Consider the following 19276-nt stretch of genomic DNA (forward strand, 5'->3'; position numbering starts at 1 on the left):
CTTATTGTATATAACTGGGTGTTATATACAACTTGAATCACTGAACTCTATCTCTTTAACTAATAATACACAATATGTTGATTAATTGAATTTAAATAAAATTGAGTTTTAAAAAGTCACATACAGAACATTAGTAAGTAGGGAAGGACTGAAATTATTGTCTGTGCCTGCATAGATCTTCTACATACATCTTCACATGACCCATGACCAGAAAATGACATCCTTGGCATTTTCCAAGGGTGGAGTTTTAAGTCCTCCTATGTCAAAAGTTCATTCATGATATACTTGTGAATGCTCAAAGAGGTCAGTGGTCCTGATTGCCTCTGGTAGTTTCTTGGTGAAAACTTAAGTCTCTGCAAAATAACTACCTATCAACTAACTAACTAATTATCTATCAACTAACTATCAACTAACTACTGCAGTTGTACTTATTAGTCCTATTAACCCTCTGGTTACTAGTTTTACTAGTTTTCTGACAGTCCAGGCCATCTCTCAGGATCTTTGTAATTAGCTCTTTCCTCTCTAATTCCATTTCCTGACATTCCTTACTCATCCATCTCATTCTGACTTCCAGCTTTGGTAAATGTCCTAACTGTACTGAACTTTGGTGACTGCCAGTCTCCCACTGACAGTCACATTATCACACTAGAGTCTTGTCAAGTTGTTTGATTGAACACATCATCATTAATAGATAGATCTGATTTCAGGAAAAAGTGTACTTAAAATTGACTTGCCAAAAGAAACAGAAGAAACATTTTGGTCAGAATCTGCTTTGAATTATTAAGGTAAAAGATGATGGCATCTGTGAAAAAGAATACATGTCATAGGAAAGATCTAAGTAAGATGAAAACATAGCTGGGTGAGATAAGAAAATATGACAGTGAGATCCAAAAGTGTAATAGCAGAGTTAAATTCTATATTGGGAACCATAAATAGAATAAAAAAGTTGTGTAGAGTTCATATTTAGGAAATTACTTCACAATATAGGAAAAAGAACAAATCGATGAAAATTTTAATCTCTGATTTGTTGTGTTTACTATGTACCAGTGTGCTAAGTATTTTATCTTGTTTTGTTTAATCCATATTATAGCCTTATATCGTATTTACCTTCATTTCCATTTTGAAAGTATTAAAAATAAGACTTAGATAATTTTCTCAAGGTGTAGAATTACGAGAATTTGAGTAACAGTATGTCTGATTATGAAGTGTGTGGTCTTATCATTGTGCTGTTGGATAACAGGTATGATGAATAGAAAGCAGATATTCAGCACATAAATAATCAGTGTTTCTGAAGAATAAACTAAAAAAGAAGTCAAACAAAAGTATTAGCTGATTATGGAAAGTAAGCTCCTGGGATCTTATCATCAGCACCTAGAACAATGTGAATACATGGAAGATATTCAGTAAATATCTGCTTATTGAACTGTCCTAATTTCTACCTATTAAGCATTTATTCTATGTCTAGTGCTACATATTTTTAAATATTTGTTTATTTATTTTAGAGAGAGTAAGAGAGAGTGTGTGTGCATGAGTGGGGGTTGGAGCAGAAGAAGAGGGAGAGAGAGAGAAGCAGACTCCCTGCTGAGCTCTAAGGGGAGGGATGCCTTGATCTCAGGACTCCAAGATCATGACTTGAGCCAAAATCAACAAGAGTGTGAGCTCAACTGACTGAGCGACCCAGAAGCCCCACATATTTTAACAGATTATTTTATTTAACTCTCAAACAGCTTTCGAGCCATTATTTTATAGAGTAAGAAAATGAAGCATCAAGAAGTTAAATGATTTATTCAAAGTCTTATAATGTTAGAATTTTGATAACAGAAATAAATTTAAAAGTTAAATAAAAATTCTATTTTGTATATCAAAAGGGCTCACCTTTTCGTATATTGAACACATTTTTAATTTTATATAGAAAAGATTGTACCTGAGTTTAAACAGGGAAGAAAAAAAAACTGGTTCATTACCAAGAAATAAAAATTGGACTGACATTAGAGTTCTTCTTTGAAGCATTAAATGTTGGGATTGGCAAGCATTCTATCAGGATGGGTTATAATTCTTGGATGAAAGTATCACTATATTCTCACTTATGTTTTAGGGTTTAGGAATATGACAAACTTCTACTACAGTACATATTTGCCTAATACTTGAGAGAAATTGGATTCTTGGGAAGGGGGTGCGGGGCTTTGGTTCAGGATGAAGCTTAGAAGCATTCTTATATAAGAGATGTGAGGTACCATGCCATTCTCTGCCTTTGCTGCCTGCCAGTGTTATGTAACTCACAAGCAGCCCCTTTCAGGAGCTCATGTCTGATGCCCAATGCCCATTTCTGTTCTTCAGGAACATACTCTGTGCCTTCTTTGTTCTCAACTGAAGACTATTTATGTCTACTTAATCTTTAGGTACTTTGGAAAAATTAAATACCTATGTAGTGTCTATTTTGTTATAAGGATTACATGAAATAAGCCAGTTAAATTCCTAATATATTGACCCATAGTGTACTTAATATTTTTTCCTCCTGCGGCACCTTGGTGGCTCAGTGGGCTAAACATCCAACTCTTTATCTCCGCTCAGGTCTTGATCCCGTGATTGTGAGTTTAAGCCCCCTACATTGGGCTCCATGGTGGATGCGGAAACTACTTAAAAAAAAATTGTTTTCTTCTTTACCTCCTCCCCACCCACCTTTTCCTTCACTTTAACAAGACAAAAACAAAACAAAACAAAACAAAACAAAATACCCTTGGATCTTACATGAAGATACTTTAAAACTTAATGCTTCATTATTGTCTAGCTACCTTTCACACTGTCAGTCTTTGTTCCCGTCTTTTTTCCAGTTTTACATAACAATCCCCAGACTGGCTAATGTGGAAAAGTAGTCCAAGCCTTCGTCTCATTCTGCTTGTGTCTTCAGAAGAATTTAACTTCTAGAAAACACTGATAAAATTTCAAAGAGTAGTATAATGAATATCTATACACAACCATATGAAAGTAAATTGTAGGCATCCTATTTTACTTCTCAAAATTTCAGAGCATATCTCCTAAGGACAAGAACATTCTGCAAAATAACCCTGGTATCACATCAGAAAATTTAATATTGATACAGTAATATTATCTAATATATACTCAGTATTCAGATTTCCCCATTTGTTCCCAAAATGTCCTATATAGGTTGTTTTTTCATGAAGGCTCTATCAAGAACTATGTATTACCTTTGATTAAGTCTTTTTCCTCTCCTTTAATCTAAAAAGATCTTCCCACCTCTTTTTGTCTTTTAGGACATTGACACTTTTGAGGAATCCAGAACAGCTGTTTTGTAGAAATTCCCACAATCTAGATTTGTCTCTTTTGTAGTTGTTGTTGTTTGTTTTTCCCCATACAATTAAATTCAGGTTAAACATTTTGGAAGGAGTCATGTGCAGGTCAGTGGTTCTCAAACACTCTGGTCTTATGACTCCTCTCCTATACATGCTTAAAAATTATTGAGAGCCCAAAGAATTTTGTTTATGTGGATTATATCTCTCTGCATTTATCATATTGTAAATTTAAAATGGTAAGCTTTGGAAACTTTTTATTAAGTCATTTAAAAAATAGCAAAATCATTTGATGTTAATTTTCCAGACCAAAAATTTTAGTGAAAAGTGTGACATTGTTTTACATTTTTACAAGTCATTTTAATGTCTGCTTTAATGGAATGCAGCTGTGTTTCATATCTGTGCCTACAGTCAGCCTGTTGCAATATGTTGTTTTGGTTGAAGCATATGAAGAAAATGTGACATCACACAGATATGTGGTTGGAAAATAGAGGAGTATTTTAACTCTCTTTTCAGTCTTGACCATTTCCTTAGGGATTGCAAAAGGATGATTTTCTATTTCTTTTATTTCTTCTGATTTTATCAGCTATAAGTCTTTTTTATAGTTCTTTCTCTCTTCCAAAAGGTAATTTAGTAATCTTAAAATACTGGAAGGCCTAGTAGATGTTTATTTCCCCTTGATTATCAATTTTCAAAGTAATGAGTTTGTGCATTAGCATCATCCTGTTGTTTCCAGTGAGTATGATTTTTTCTCTTTCTCTTCTTCTTTCCTTTTTTACATATCATTATGTTTGTTTATATAGTCAGTATGTTTTAATCACTTGAAATAAATTTTTTGATGTTTAAATTGTCTTTGGTCAGTGTGGCTTTGACACTGTTTCATTAACCCTCAATAACATCAAAATAATTCATAACAAAGTATCACAGATTGAACTTGTACATTTTCTGCCATAGTCCTAGATCAACCATTCCTCCAAAGAGCTCTGGTTCCTTTCAGATGAAAATGATATTAGACAGAGCAATCTGGATCCCAGTGTTTATTGCTGCTGTGGTTGCATTTGCTTCTAGGCATTTTAAGTGGACCAACCTGAAAAACACATCTTTTTTAAGAAATGGGACAATCATGATTTACACTAGAGTTTCTCAACATTGGCACTGCTGACATTTGGGCCCATTAATTCTTTGTTTTGGGGATTTTCCTGTGCATTGTAGGAAGTTTAATAGCATCCCTGGCCTCAGTAGCATCTACTACTCAGTTGTATGAACCAAAATTGTCCCCAGATAATTCCAGAGCTCGTTTAGGGGAAGACAAAAATGTCTCGTTGAGAAGCACTGGTTTACAATTTTATTTATAACAATATTAAAATAATTGTTATGGTTTTTATCTATATGTTTATGTATTTGTATGTGTTTTTTCACACACACATTTTCACAGTGCCAATATAGCATGACCTCTAACAGCAGCTCTGTGGGCTTGTTGTTCTATGGGCTTCTTGTTCCATCTTCTCTATGAAATTTTGGTCCATTTCCATAATGATTAATTTAAAAAAAGGTCTCACTTCAGTGACCAAAATGTACAGGCCGGCATGATAGTCAAAATTTCAAACTCTTACCTGATTTAGTATTTATCCTTTGTTAGAGCTCAGTACTGCGGGGGCCTGAAGCTACAGAGAACTGACAAGATCACCTTCTTCTATGTTTACCATGCTCACATTTCTAAGACCCCTTAACAGCTGATTTTGACCTTTTCTATGTAGAGGCATATGTAGGAAAGAGAAGGGTTAAAAGGAGAGGCACAGTTGTACTCGGCAGGCACATATATGACTGTCACTGGAGTTTTCTGTGTTTGGTAGATGATTATAGCTGGCCATTTCTCTAGCAAGATACTTGGTGGGATTCTTGGGATATTTCACTGGAAAGCTCCAACTGTAATCCCATAATGTAGGTAATACCTCTCTTCTCTCTGGAAACATGTTACCTCTCCTCTCTTCTTACTTCTATTCTGTTTCTGGACTTCAAATGGTTGGTCCTACATAAACTCCTCTCCCTCTGTTGGATCAGAGTATCCTCTAATCTGTCCTCTCAGGTGTAACTATTTTTAACAAGAAATTAAAAAGCTTTTTATTGGCATAAATAATTTTAGGAAAGTAGTCAAAGAGAGGTATAAAGCTTAATGAATTATCATTGAATAAATGAAACTAGGATATCATCATCCAGATCAAATGATTTGCAAACTTTCCAGAAGTCTTCTTGCACCCCTTCCAGTCACTCCCATCTAACTTTTAACATTATAGATGGTTTTAACTGTCTGGGGATTTTATATTAATGGAATCATACAGTATTTTTCTTTGTCTATTATTTTACATATTATATTTATGGACCCATCCATATTTTTGCATAGGCTATTTATTCTCATTGCTGTATAATAATGCATTGAAAAATGAAACAAATTGTTTATGTGTTATTCTACAGATGATCATTGGAGTTTTCAGTTTGGGATTATTATAAACAGTGCTTCTATACATACTCTGGTACATCTCTCTCTCTCTCTCTTTTTTTTTTTTTTTTTTTTTACACATATGTGTACCTGTCCTTACAGTTCAGTTTTGCATTTGGCTCTCCCTAAGAGTTTTACTGGTCCTAGACAACTATTTGTTTCTTGGCACAGTTTCATACATCACGTGTTAGAGAAAATCACTCTCTCAAAGGCCAAGATATTTGTATACTTTGGTTTTAGTCATGGGTGGCTCCTCTCCCCACCCAAAATTTGAGGGCAGATTCCTGGCTTCATCAGCATAGTTTGGGTAGTGTTCTCTAACCCATTTTTCATGGAAAGACAGCCTTTTGAGATTCTCCATTTTATGTAGGTTTCAGTTACTACACTCTTCTCCCAGTGGGACTGTGGCCACAAATCCCAGGCCCTTGTGGGTGTTAAACCCTAGTTCTTGGCTTCTAAGTCCTATATCTGATCTGAAGCTTTTTTTGACCACAGTCCATTCCAGTTTACCCCCTCTTTTTACTTTTTAAATTTCTGGCTTATTAGGATTCCCCCCCACTCCTTTTCTGTTCTAGGTTGTAATTAAACAACATGCTTTTGTTTTTCTTCAACATTTGTGTTTGTGGTGGAAGCAGTGCTTCCATAAGTATGGGCTCAGTTGCCTCAAGGCCATACTTCATGAATCATACCATACCAACTTTCTTGTCTTTGTTCTTTATCTGTTAAACATATATATTCATTTATCTCACTATTTTACTACATGTTCCCCCTCCTTTTCTACATGTTTCCCTCTTCTTTTCAAAGAAAGGCATAAAAATGTTGTGACTACTTATGCTTATGAGGCCACATAAATAATATAGAATTCTTATTTTAAAGGTAAATCTCTTTGTAGCTAATAAAGACTTCATTTCAAACAAAATGGAATTTTTGTCATGTATCTAAAATTTTACAAGTCATTAGGCACGTAAAATGACCAACCTACATTTTAATAGTGCTTTTTTTCACAGAATATGATTCTCTTAATAATAGTAACACTTGAAGTTATATTAATATATTAAATGCAGACAGCAGTTGGAAATAATATATAAGTATAGCCAGCCATTCAGTAATCCCTTTTTTAGATCATTAAAATTGGAGGGGGAGAAGAACTATGAGAGACTCAGAAACAAACTGAGGGTTATTGGGGGGGTAGGTTGGGAGAGCCTGGTGGTGGGTATTAAGGAGGACACGCATTGCATGGAGCACTGAGTGTGGTGCGTAAACAATGAATCTTGGAACACTGAAAAAATAATATAAAATTTAAAAAATATAAATATTTCAGAAATAATAAGGACTTCTGTCTTTGCAAAGGTAGATGTTAAGAATAAGCTTGCTGGGGCACCTGGGTGGCTCAGTCATTAAGCATCTGCTTTTGACTCAGGTCATGATTCCAGGACCCTGGGTTTGACCCCGCATCAGGCTCCTTGCTCAATGGGAGTCCTGTTTCTCCCTCTCCCATTCCCCTTCTTTTGTTCCCTCTCTTGCTGTCTCTCTCTCTCTCTCTCTGTCAAATAAATAAATTAAAAAATAAATAAAAATAAGCTTGTTATAAATGAAAAAAGGAAAAAAGAGATAGACTCTTAAATATAAGGAACAATCTGGTGGTTACCAGAGGGAAGGTGGGTTGGGGGGTATGGGTGAAAATGGATAAAGGGGATTAAGAGTACACTTACCATGATGAGCACTGAGTGATATATTGAAACGTTGAACTACTATATTGTACATTTGAAACTAATATAACACTATGAATTATACTGGAATTTAAAAATTATAATGAACAATAAAAGTCTAAAAAAATAAGCTTGTTAAAGATACTAACTCATGATCTCTTAATGTAAAAATGCAAGAATTTTCTTGAAATAACAGGCATTCTGTATAAAAAAATTGAAAGGTGCTAAAAATCTGGAGCAACAGATTTTTTAAAATTTAGTATAATGATAATAAGTAAAATATTACTATAGAGTTTATATTGTTGAGTACAACCATAGTTATGGCTTTAAGTGAAAAAATAAATATAATTAAGTACACATATATTCAACAAATATTTATTGGACTCTTAATTTACATAAGAGTTTCAAAAGACCTTGTTTTTAACTTCACAAAACCTAAGGAAGTCAAGCAGTATTTATAATACATACATATTGAATATTTAGTTGTTTACACAGAGGAAATGTCTAGGTCTTTCTGGAGTCAGTTAAGACCAGATTTGAAAGATAACCAAGAGTTTGCCACGCAGATAAATTTAGAAAAAGGAGGAGAGCCATAAAGACATGAGAGATTTGGGGGAAATATGAGGATGTTGGTACAGCTAGAACATAAAATGAAAGAGAATATATAATTTAAAAGAAAAGATGTAATAGTAATCACCCCTTGCTTTTCCTAACCTAATCTATATACAATATTTTCCAAGGGGAAAGAGGAAAATGTGGTGCTCTATTACAGACCTTTGGCAATATTGCATCAGGTTTCAAAAAGGGCAGATGACATATCCTTTCCCCTGCTTGATTAATCAAATGTTTAAGGTATGTCTGTGTTCCTTTACCATAAACTTTGGCCAGAAGAGTAAATCTGATTTTAATGTTGACTAATATAAAATATTAAAGGAAATTCAATAATCTTCTAAAATCGCTTTTCACACTTAAGAAGTATAAGCTAGAGGCACCTGGGTGGCTCAGTGGGTTAAAGCCTCTGCCTTCAGCTCAGGTCATGATTTCAGGATCCTGGGATGGAGCCCCATATCGGGCTCTCTGCTCAGCAGGGAGCCTACTTCCTCCTCTCTCTCTGCCTGCCTACTTGTGATCTCTGTCTGTCAAATAAGTAAATAAAATCTTAAAAAAAAAAAAAAGAAGTATAAGCTAAAGATGTTAAAAACTCAGTCTGTGTTACAAGACTTTATTCAAAAATAAAGCATGCAAAAAAGTAGATTTTCCAGTTAATTAAGGTTTATGTGTTTAAGCTGAGATTTTTTTTTTGTTCAACCCAAATAAATTAGATTGTCCATCTTTATTAAATGGAACATATTTGTGATTTAATATCATCATGGTTCAATATTATATTCATTTTCCAGACCTTTTGAAAATATGTTATTTCTCCTGCACATATGATCCCAGGGTCACACATTTGTCCACATTTCTTCTTGTCCTCTCCTTCATTCAATACTTCTCATTGTTTTAAAATTTTTCTCTATCATTATTTTTATCTATTGTATTTTCTAATTTGCAGCCAAAATAAACTGCAGTAAAATCAATACAATCAGTAATATTTTTTTCATGTGTTACTCACAATCATTAGACCCTTTAAAAGTAAGATAGCTCCAGGATATTCCAATAGCATTAAGTGTATAGATTTTATAACGGCCTATCTTAGAAATGCCTTTAATTCTTTAGTCTGTATCTATGTTCTTGATGCTTTAGATGTCAGAAAGAAAAAGTTTTACTACATTTTGACTATCTTATAGAACTAATACTTACCAACAACATGTAACTAATCTTGAAATGATGGAAAGGTTTAAGGGCAATCTGATGTTGACACCATTAAGAAGATGCCCAGAAATATTGTGCAAACCCTCAGATTGATTTATAAGGTGTGTTCATCTCATTAAGGCTTCTGAAGACACAGGTAAAGTATTAAATAGACTTGGAGCATCGCCAACATTCATGTATGCCAAGCAAAATCCTGGCTGAGACAGTAATCCACTCACTGATGTGCACTATTTAAAGTTGTGAGTGCATAAAATTTCCAATGGTATTTAGATATCATAGATAACTTTTGTGTGTGTGTGTGTGTGTGTGTGTGTGTGTGTGTGTTTTGTTTTTTTTTTAGGGCAGCATAACTATTTATGTGCTGGAAGAAATGACTGCATTGTTGATAAAATCCGCAGAAAAAACTGCCCAGCATGTCGCCTTAGAAAATGCTGTCAAGCTGGCATGGTCCTTGGAGGTAATGTTTATATTTTCATCATTAATATGTTGAGTATTTACACTCTAAAACCATGGATCAGGAAATTCTAGTTTTCTTATACATCTTTGTTCTTGGTTTACTTTTTCTGTCATGATTATTGGTGTCTGGATTAAGTAACCGTTAGTATCCCATTAACTGCAGATTTTCATTTTTTTGAGGTCTGTTATGAGAAGTAGTAAGCCTTCATTTACCTATATTGCTTATAAGTAGATATTATGAGAAGTTCACCAATTTCTTAGTAAGTTACATGAGTTGGATCTAGGCTCTGACATTGATTATCTGTGTGGCTCTGATAAGTCACCAACCCTTTCTGGGCATCAGTATCCTTATCCATAAAATGGGAGCACTGAAGTTCTTTCCAGCTCAAAAACTGATCCTGTGAATTGATTAAGTACATTGATCTCCATCCCTCCTTCTCCCAATTAATCTCTCCCATCCTACATCCCTACCTCATTCTCTTTAAGTAACTATTTATTGAGCCCTTACTATTTACCAGGTACTATTCTAAGTTCTGGGAGTGTAGCATCCATACATACATATATACATGCATATATACATGCATAAACACACATATAAATACATAAATAAGACCTACCATCTGCCCAAGAAGAAACCTACCATCTGCTTACATTCTGGGGACAGAAGCAATAAATACTTATGTCAAATTATGATAAGGGCTATCAAAAATATGACAGGGTGAGTTAATAGGAAGTATCAGGGAAAGGAATCAATCACTCCTGAATCCTTTATTTTCATTTCATTTAGCTATTTCTTTTTTCCCCTTCTTTTTTTTTTTTTTTAAGATTTTATGTATTCATTTGAGAGAAAGCACAAGCAAAGGGAGAGGCAATGGAATGTATTCATTTGAGAGAGAGAGAGCACAAGCAAAGGGAGAGGCAGAAGAAGAGGGAGAAGTACTCTCCCCACTGAGCTGGGAGCCCAATGTGGGGTTCCATCCCAGTTCCTGGAGATCATGATCTGAGCCAAAGGCAGATACTTAACCATCTGAGCCATCCAAGTGCCCCCTTTCCCCCTTATAAATATATTTACTTTTTGTTCTATCCTCCCTTTTAAGTTTTTATTTTCAAGTATTATTTTTTTTTTCTTTCTTCAAACTTTTATTTTAATCCCAGTTAGTTAACATACAGTGTAATATTAGTTTCAGGTGTAGAATTTAGTGATTCATCACTTACATTCAATACACAGTGTTGATCACAAGTGCCTTCCTTAATCCCGCCCCCCATCCATTTCACCCATCCCCCTTACCAACACCCCTTTAATAAGCTTCAGTCTGTTTCTCCTTTTTTCACCCCATGTTCATTTGCTTTGTTTCTTAAATTCTACATGTGATTGAAATCATATGGTGTTTCTCTTTCTCTGATTGGCTTACTTTGCTTAGCATAATATACTTTACCTCCATCCACATTGTTGCAAATGGCAAGAGTTCATTCTTTATTATGACTGAGTAAAATTCCATTATATATACATATCATGTCTTTATCCACTCATCAGTTGATGGACATTTGGGCTTTTTCCATACTTTGGGTATTGTTCATAATGCTGCTATAAACATTTTGGTGCAGGCACTAGGGTGGCTCAGTCAGTTAAGCATCTGCCTTCGGCTGAGGTCATGATCCCGGGATCCTGGCACCGAGCCCCTTGTTGGGCTCCCTGTTCAGCACAGAGTCTGCTTCTCCCTCTCCCTCTGCCCCTAATCCCTTCTCATTCTCTCCCTCCCTCTCTCTTTCAAATAGATAAATAAATAAAAATCTTTTAAAAATTGAAAAATAAATATCAGGGTACATGTATCCCTTCAAATTAAAATGTAATCATATGATGTTTCTCTTTCTTTGATTCTATCCTTTGCATAAATACCTACTGGTGCAATTACTGGATCCTAGGGTCATTCTATTTTTAAGTTTTTGAAGAACCTGCATACTGTTTTTCAGACTGAGCATCAGTTTGCATGCCCACCAACAGTGTAAGAAGGTTTCCCTTTCTCTACACACTCACCGACACCTGTTGTTTCTTGTGTTGTTCATTTCAGCTATTCTGACAGGCATGAGATGGTATCTCATTATAGTTTTGATTTTTATTTCCCTGATTTTGAGTGGTGTTGAGCATTTTTTCATGTGTCTGTTAGCCATCTGTATGTTTTCTTTTTAGAAAATTGTCTATTGATATCTTCTGCCCATTTCTTAACTGGATTATTTGGTTTGTAGGCATTGAGTTCGATAAGTTCTTTACAGATTTTGGATACTAACCCTTTATCTGTCATTTGCAAATATCTTTCCCATTCCATAGTTTGCCTTTTAATTTTGTTGATTGTTTCCTTCAGTATGCAGAAGGTTTTTATTTCAATGTAGTCCCAATAGTTTATTTTTGTTTTTGTTTCCCTTGCCTCAGGAGACATATCTAGTAAGAATTTGCTATGGCTGATGTCAAAGAGGTTACATGTTCTCCTCGGGATTATGATGGTTTCCTCTCTCACATTTAGGTCTTTCATCCATTTTGAATTTATTTTTGTGTATGGTGTAAGTGGTCCAGTTTTGTTCTTTTTCATGATGTTTTCCAGTTCTCTTCCAGGATTTTGATGTTTTCCTGTCTCACTTTTAAGTCTTTTATCCATTTTGAATTTTTGTGTGTGTGTGTATGGTGTAAGAAAGGGTACAGTTTCATTCTTCTGCATGTTGCTGTCCAGTTTTCCCAACACCATTTGTTGAAGAGAGAGCCTTTTTTTTTCCCATTGGATATTCTTTCCATTTTATCAAAGATTAATTGAACGTATAGTTGTGGGTTCATTTCTGGGTTTTCTTTTCTGTTCCACTGATCTATGTGTCTCTTTTTTTGCCAGTACCATACTGTCTTAATCACTATAGCTTTGTAATATAACTTGAAGTCTGGAATTGTGATGTTTCCATCACTTAACTATTTCTTAGGCAATATATCTGATAGCATGCATACAATGTAATAGTTTTTTTTTTAAAAACACATGAGTATTAACTCATAAGCTTTTTGTAGTTTTTTTCTTTTATATGTATATTTCTTTTTTTTTAAGATTTTATTTCTTTATTTGACAGAAAGAACTGGAGAGCCTAAGCAGGTGGGGGACCATAGAAGGAGAGGGAGAAGCAGGCTCCCCACTGAGCAGGGATCCCAATGTGTGGCTCAATATCAGGACCTTGGGATCATGACCTGAGCTGAAGGCAAATGCTTAACCATCTGAATCACATAGGTGCCCCTCATGTATGCGTGTGTGTGTGTATGAGTGTGTGTGTGTGTGTGTGTGTGTATAATTTCTATAGAAATAGACTTGACATACAAGTAACCTTAGTTTCAGGTATAAAACTTAGTGTTTTGACTGCTCCATATATTATGCTAGGCTCATCACAAGTGTAACAACAATCTGTCATAGAATTCTATTGATTTATAGATTTATTGATTTAATTCCCTATGCTGTAGCTTTCACCCCTGTGACTTACTCATTTCATGGATAGAATGCTTCTCACTCCCTTTCACCTATTTGGTGATCATCCCAGCACCTTTCACTCTGGCAACCATGTTTGGTTTCTGTATTTATGGGTCTATTTATGCTTTTTTATTTGTTTAGATTTTAAATATAAGTGAAATCATATGGTATTTGACTTGCTCTGACATATTTCACTTAACATAATGCCCTCAAAGTCCATCTATGTTGTTGCAAATGGCAAAATCACATTCTTTTTTTGACTGAGTCCAGTGCATATATATACCACATCTTCTTTATCCGTTCATCTATTGGTGGACACTTGGGTTGCTTCATATTTTGGTTATCATTTATAATGCTGAAATAGACATAGGGGTGCATATATCTTTTCAAATTAGTGTTTTTGTTTTCTTTGAGGTCCAGTAGAGGAATTACCGAATCATATGGTATTTCCATTTTTAATTTTTTGAGGAACGTCTGTACTGTTTTCCATAGTGGCTGCACCAATTTTCATTCCCATGAACAGGGCCCAAGTCTTCTTTTTTCTCCAAATCCTTGTGAACACTTGTTATGTATTGTCTTTTTTGGTTCTATTATTCAGACAGTGTAAGGTGATATTTCATTGTGGTTTTGGTTTGCATTCCCCTGATGATTAGTGATGTTGAATATCTTTCATGTGTTTGTTGGCCATCTGTATGTTTTCTTTGGAAAAATGTCTATTCTGCCCATTTTTAATCAGTTTCTTCGGTTATTGTTGTTGAATCATGTAAGATCTTTATACATTTTAGATATTAAGACCTTATTAGATATATCATTTGAAAATATTTTCTTGCATTATGTAGGCTGACTTTTTGGGTTGTTGATGGTTCCTTCACTTTGCAAAAGCTTTTTATTTTGATATAGTCCAGTAGTTTAATTTTGCTTTTACTTCCCTTGCCTGAGGAGACCTAACTAGAAAAATGTTGCTAAGGTTGATGTTTAAGAGATTACTATCTGTGTTTTCATCTGGGAGGTTAATGGTTTATAGTTTCACATTTGGGTTTTTAATCCATTTTGAGTTTATTTTTGTGGATGGTGTAAGAAAGTGGTTGAATTTCATTCTTTTGTACATATCTATCCAGTTTTTACAGCACTATTGAAGAGACTTTTTCCTGTTACATATTGTCACCTACTTTGTCATAGATTAATTTACCCTATAAGATTGGTTTACTTCTGGGTCTCTATCGTGTTACATTGATCTGTGCATCTGTTTTTGTGCCAGTACCATATTGTTTTGATTACCACAATTTTGTAGTATATCTTTTTTTTTAATTAATCATTTTTTAAATTTATTTACAGCATAACAGTATTCATTGTTTTTGTACCACACCCAGTGCTCCATGCAATCTGTGCCCTCTCTAATACCCACCACCTGGTTCCCCCAACTTCCCACCTGCCCACCTCTTTAAACCCTTCAGATTGTTTTTCAGAGTCCACAGTCTCTAATTGTTCACCTCCCCTTCCAATTTCCCCCAACTCCCTTCTTCTAACTCCCCATGTCCTCCATGCTATTTGTTATGCTCCACAAATAAGTGAAACCATATTATAATTGACTCTCTCTGCTTGACTTATTTCACTCAGCATAATCTCTTCCAGTCCTGTCCATGTTGCTACAAAAGTTGGGTATTCATCCTTTCTGATGGAGGCATAATTCTCCATAGTGTATATGGACCACATCTTCCTTATCGATTTGTCTGTTGAAGGGCATCTTGGTTCTTTCCACAGTTTGGCAACCGTGGCCATTGCTGCTATAAACATTGGGGTACAGATGGCCCTTCTTTTCACTACATCTGTATCTTTGGGGTCAATACCTAGTAGTGCAATTGCAGGGTCATAGGGAAGTTCTATTTTTAATTTCTTGAGGAATCTCCACACTGTTCTCCAAAGAGGCTGCACCAACTTGCATTCCCACCAACAGTGTAAGAGGGTTCCCCTTTCTCCACATCCCCTCCAACACATGTTGTTTCCTGTCTTGCTAATTTTGGCCATTCTAACTGGTGTAAGGTGATATCTCAATGTGGTTTTAATTTGAATCTCCCTGATGGTTAGTGATGATGAACATTTTTTCATGTGTCTGATAGCCATTTGTATGTCTTCATTGGAGAAGTGTCTGTTCATATCTTCTGCCCATTTTTTGATATGATTATCTGTTTTGTGTGTGTTGAGTTTGAGGAGTTCTTTATAGATCCTGGATATCAATCTTTTGTCTGTACTGTCATTTGCAAATATCTTCTCCCATTCCATGGGTTGCCTCTTTGTTTTCTTGACTGTTTCCTTTGCTGTGCAGAAGCTTTTGATTTTGATGAAGTCCCAAAAGTTTATTTTGGCTTTTGTTTCCTTTGCCTTTGGAGACATATCTTGAAAGAAGTTGCTGTGGCTGATATCGAAGAAATTGCTGCCTATGTTCTCCTCTAGGATTCTGATGGATTCCTGTCTCACGTAGTATATCTTGAAATCCACAACTGTGATAATTCCAGCTTTGTTCTTCTTTCTCAAGACTGCTTTTGCTCTTCAAGTTCCTTTGTAGTTCCATACAAATTTTAGAATTATCTGTTCTAGTTCTATGGCAAATGCTATTGGCAAATACGAATTGTACTAAATCTTTAGATTGCTCTGGATAGCATGGACATTTCAATGGTACTAATTCTTCCAATCCAAGTTCATAGTATATGTTTCCATTTGTGTCCTCTTCAATTTCTTTAATTAATGTCTTATAGTTTTCATAGTACAGGTCTTTCACCTCCTTGATTTTGTTTCTAGATATTTTATTCTTCTTTGGTACAATTTTAAATGGTATTATTTTCTTATTTCTCCTTCTGATACATTGTTATTTGTATATCGAAACACAACAGATTTCTATATATTAATTTTGTATCCTGAAACTTCACTCAATTTTCAGAAAAGCCAATTATTTAGTGGGAACAGCAATGAAGCTTCAAAGTTACTTTGTGCCAGTTGGTATCTGGAGTTTGACTATTTTGTAGGCAGTGGAATCAGTGATTTTTCTAACAAACTATTCATGAAATAAGACCCAGGTTCCTAAATGCAGCACATGGAGCCTTTCCTTACCTAATAGGTAGTCTCTCTTTTTCTAAGTCCTTCTCCCATCAGTCCTTTGGGAAGCTATACTGTAGTCACAGGCTCTCACCTGTTTTTCCATGTATTTTACTTTTGTCTGTATCATTCTCCCTTTAGTCTTCATGAACTCTTACTTGTCTTCCATATGAAGTGTGACTTTCTTGTGAAATTTTCCCATCTCTTCAGTCACTGCAAGGAAAGGGATTTTGTAGGAAAACAGTTATCATTGTTTTTCATATCTGGAAATGTTGAAAGCCTTTGAATGAGCTTGGATTGTAGTGTGTCCTCATTTTACTTACTTCAGCATTTCTACTCTTGTAATGGAAGATGGAGCAAATTGACCAAAGCAGAAGTGATTGAATACACAACCTTCAAGAAATGGGATTATTCAAAGGGGAGACTTCTCTCCCTCTGTAGACAGAGAAACTGGTGTTCATTTGGAAGAAAGACTTTGGTTCTAGTTAACAACACAGATGCTCAGTGAGAAATAGAATAAAAGAAGAGAGCTTTATAGAAGACTCAGAACTGGGAAGAAAGAGGAAGATACCATTCCAGAGACATAGACTAAGTTAGCATCAGAAAAGGGTGGGCAACAAGACCATGTTGGTGCAAAGCTGTTATAATTGACTTCATTTTCTTTATATTTCTTCAGCTTGAGGGAAGAATTAATTCTGTTATAGGACAGAACTCAATTCAGAGGTAAATATCCCTAACCTCAGAGATTATAGTAAGAAAGAGGCAGAAATGTGAGTAGATAGTTATCATTGTCCAGCTATAATATCCTCAATTTTGTTGTGTTTCCAAGGTTTCTTATTGATATCATGTGCTCCAGTTCCCCCCAGATTTTATGGATTTTTCTCCTTTTGCGTAATTTATTTCAATCAGTATACTACTTTCTATGGCCAGTGACTATAAAAGTCATCATCCAAACTAGAATACCTCTGAGGATGAAATGGAGTGCTCAATAACTAAACTAGGATGATGTGCCTGGGTGGCTCAGTCAGTTAAGTGTCTGCCTTTAGTTTCAAATCATGATCCCAGGGTCCTAGAATTGAGTTCTGCATCAGGCTCCCTGCTCAACAGGGAGCCTGCTTCTCCCTCTGCTCCTCACCCTGCTTGTGCTTTCTCGCTCTTTCTATCAAATAAATAAATAAATAAATAAAATCTTTTAAAAAAATAACTAAACTGGAATAACAGGTATAAACTGAAACTGTCCCAGACTAACTAAGCTGTAGGGAAAGTCCCCCATTTTTCCCACTTAAAAGATGCAAATGTGTTCTGGTCAAAATTAATACATAAACTTCTGGGGAAATAGATAAAATAGTCAAATGTTTACTTATATATTGCATTAATTTAGTTAAACACAAGAATTTAAGTCACATGCAAAAATCTACTGAATTAGAAGTATTGTATGTCTAGTGTCACATTTCATGAATAATTTTATTCAAACTAATTTCACAAAACTTTGCCAGCAGGATCTTTGGTTCTCAGTACGGCCAATCTGTAAGTCAGCTAATCATTTGCCAGAATTCATCATCATTATCTAAAATATTTGATATGTAGTACTTTTTGAATCAATGGGTAATACTGTAACTGGAAATATATCCCAAGCCAAATATAGTCATCTACATAATATAACTATTTTAATATTTGTCCCATAAGAGTTTTTTTAATGCTTCCCCATAACAACTTGCTGTATTATTTAATTATAAAATATATTAAGCCTGCCAAATTAATTAAAATAAATAAGTACCTATGTACCTATCACTCAGTTTTTAATATCAGATCATTTTTTATATTTTCTTCATTTCTGTTGTAAGAAATAAGATATTAACAGATATTTTGAAGGTTTTGGTATGTTCTTCCCTAAACTCAGACTAATTCCTCAACAAATTTCTTTGCCTCTTTTTAAAAAAAAACAGGTATTCTCTGTAAACCTTCCAAACTACCACTGTTTGAAGTTATTTCAGTTTAATTTGTCTTTGGCAGCATATTGCCATTCAAAATAATTTAGAGTTTCATAATGTTACATTGCTCATAGGACTAATATATAACCAGTATCTTTGTTTCTGAGGGATAATTCCCAGATTAAAAAAAAAAAAAAAAAAAAGGAAATAGCCTTCCTGTACTTCCTGTATTTCAGGCATATATGAAAGAGTGATTGAATTCTAGTATTATATGTGGTCACATCACACATCTAGAAATATAAAATGCATTACTTATTTGATAAACAGATTTTCACAGAGGTTTATTAGTTGGACGAAACTGGCAATGATCTGCCTGAGAGAACAGGTAGCAAAAGTCTATAGGGTCAATAATCCAATTCTTACAAATCATGAAGGTACTCTTTTTTAATTAGATTCTAATTACTAATTCTGTAGTAAATTTCTGGAGTAAGGGGAAATGTACTTGTGGTCTACCGAGAGTGAGAGAACATCATTTTCGATGATAATCAGGGTTGCTCCTGGTTGGATTCTTCCTTAATTAGAAGAGTTTCACTTAAGTAATTATTCACTACTGGAAATAGAAATGCAATATTTCCCTTCCTTTCTTCCTTTCTTGTTTATCATTCCTTCTTGAGATTTCTCATTTCTGATATAGAGACATTTAAATAACAAAAGATGAAACAAAGAGAGAACATTGAAACATTTTTAAAGACTTAATAAAGTATATGGTAGAAGTCAAAAATATTAAAGTTTTGGGATGTTATGACGTAGTTATTGCAGGTTGTTCTTACCAGCTTCAGCAACTATGTTCTGTTATGCCCGAGTTTTCGCCTCTGAGAGACCACCAAGGAGTCAAGCACCAATGCAATCACAGGAGGGTTTATTTGACAAGCTTAAGCTTGGGCCCAAGTATACCCGGTGCAGCTGAGTAGGGACTTGGACC

General features: G+C 34.8%; 1 protein-coding gene across 1 annotated transcript in view; it reads left to right on the plus strand.

The window, feature by feature from the left end:
- PGR (progesterone receptor) overlaps nt 1-19276 on the plus strand; it is a 97774-nt gene that overhangs the window by 32780 nt on the left and 45718 nt on the right. Inside the window, exon 3 of the mRNA XM_032853570.1 lies at nt 9667-9783. Coding sequence (XP_032709461.1) covers nt 9667-9783 — 117 coding nt within the window. The remainder of the gene's footprint in view (nt 1-9666; nt 9784-19276) is intronic.

The sequence above is a fragment of the Lontra canadensis genome, unplaced genomic scaffold (genome assembly GCF_010015895.1).
Source record: "Lontra canadensis isolate GAN:19392208 unplaced genomic scaffold, GSC_riverotter_1.0 scaffold7, whole genome shotgun sequence".
NCBI lineage: Eukaryota > Metazoa > Chordata > Mammalia > Carnivora > Mustelidae > Lontra > Lontra canadensis.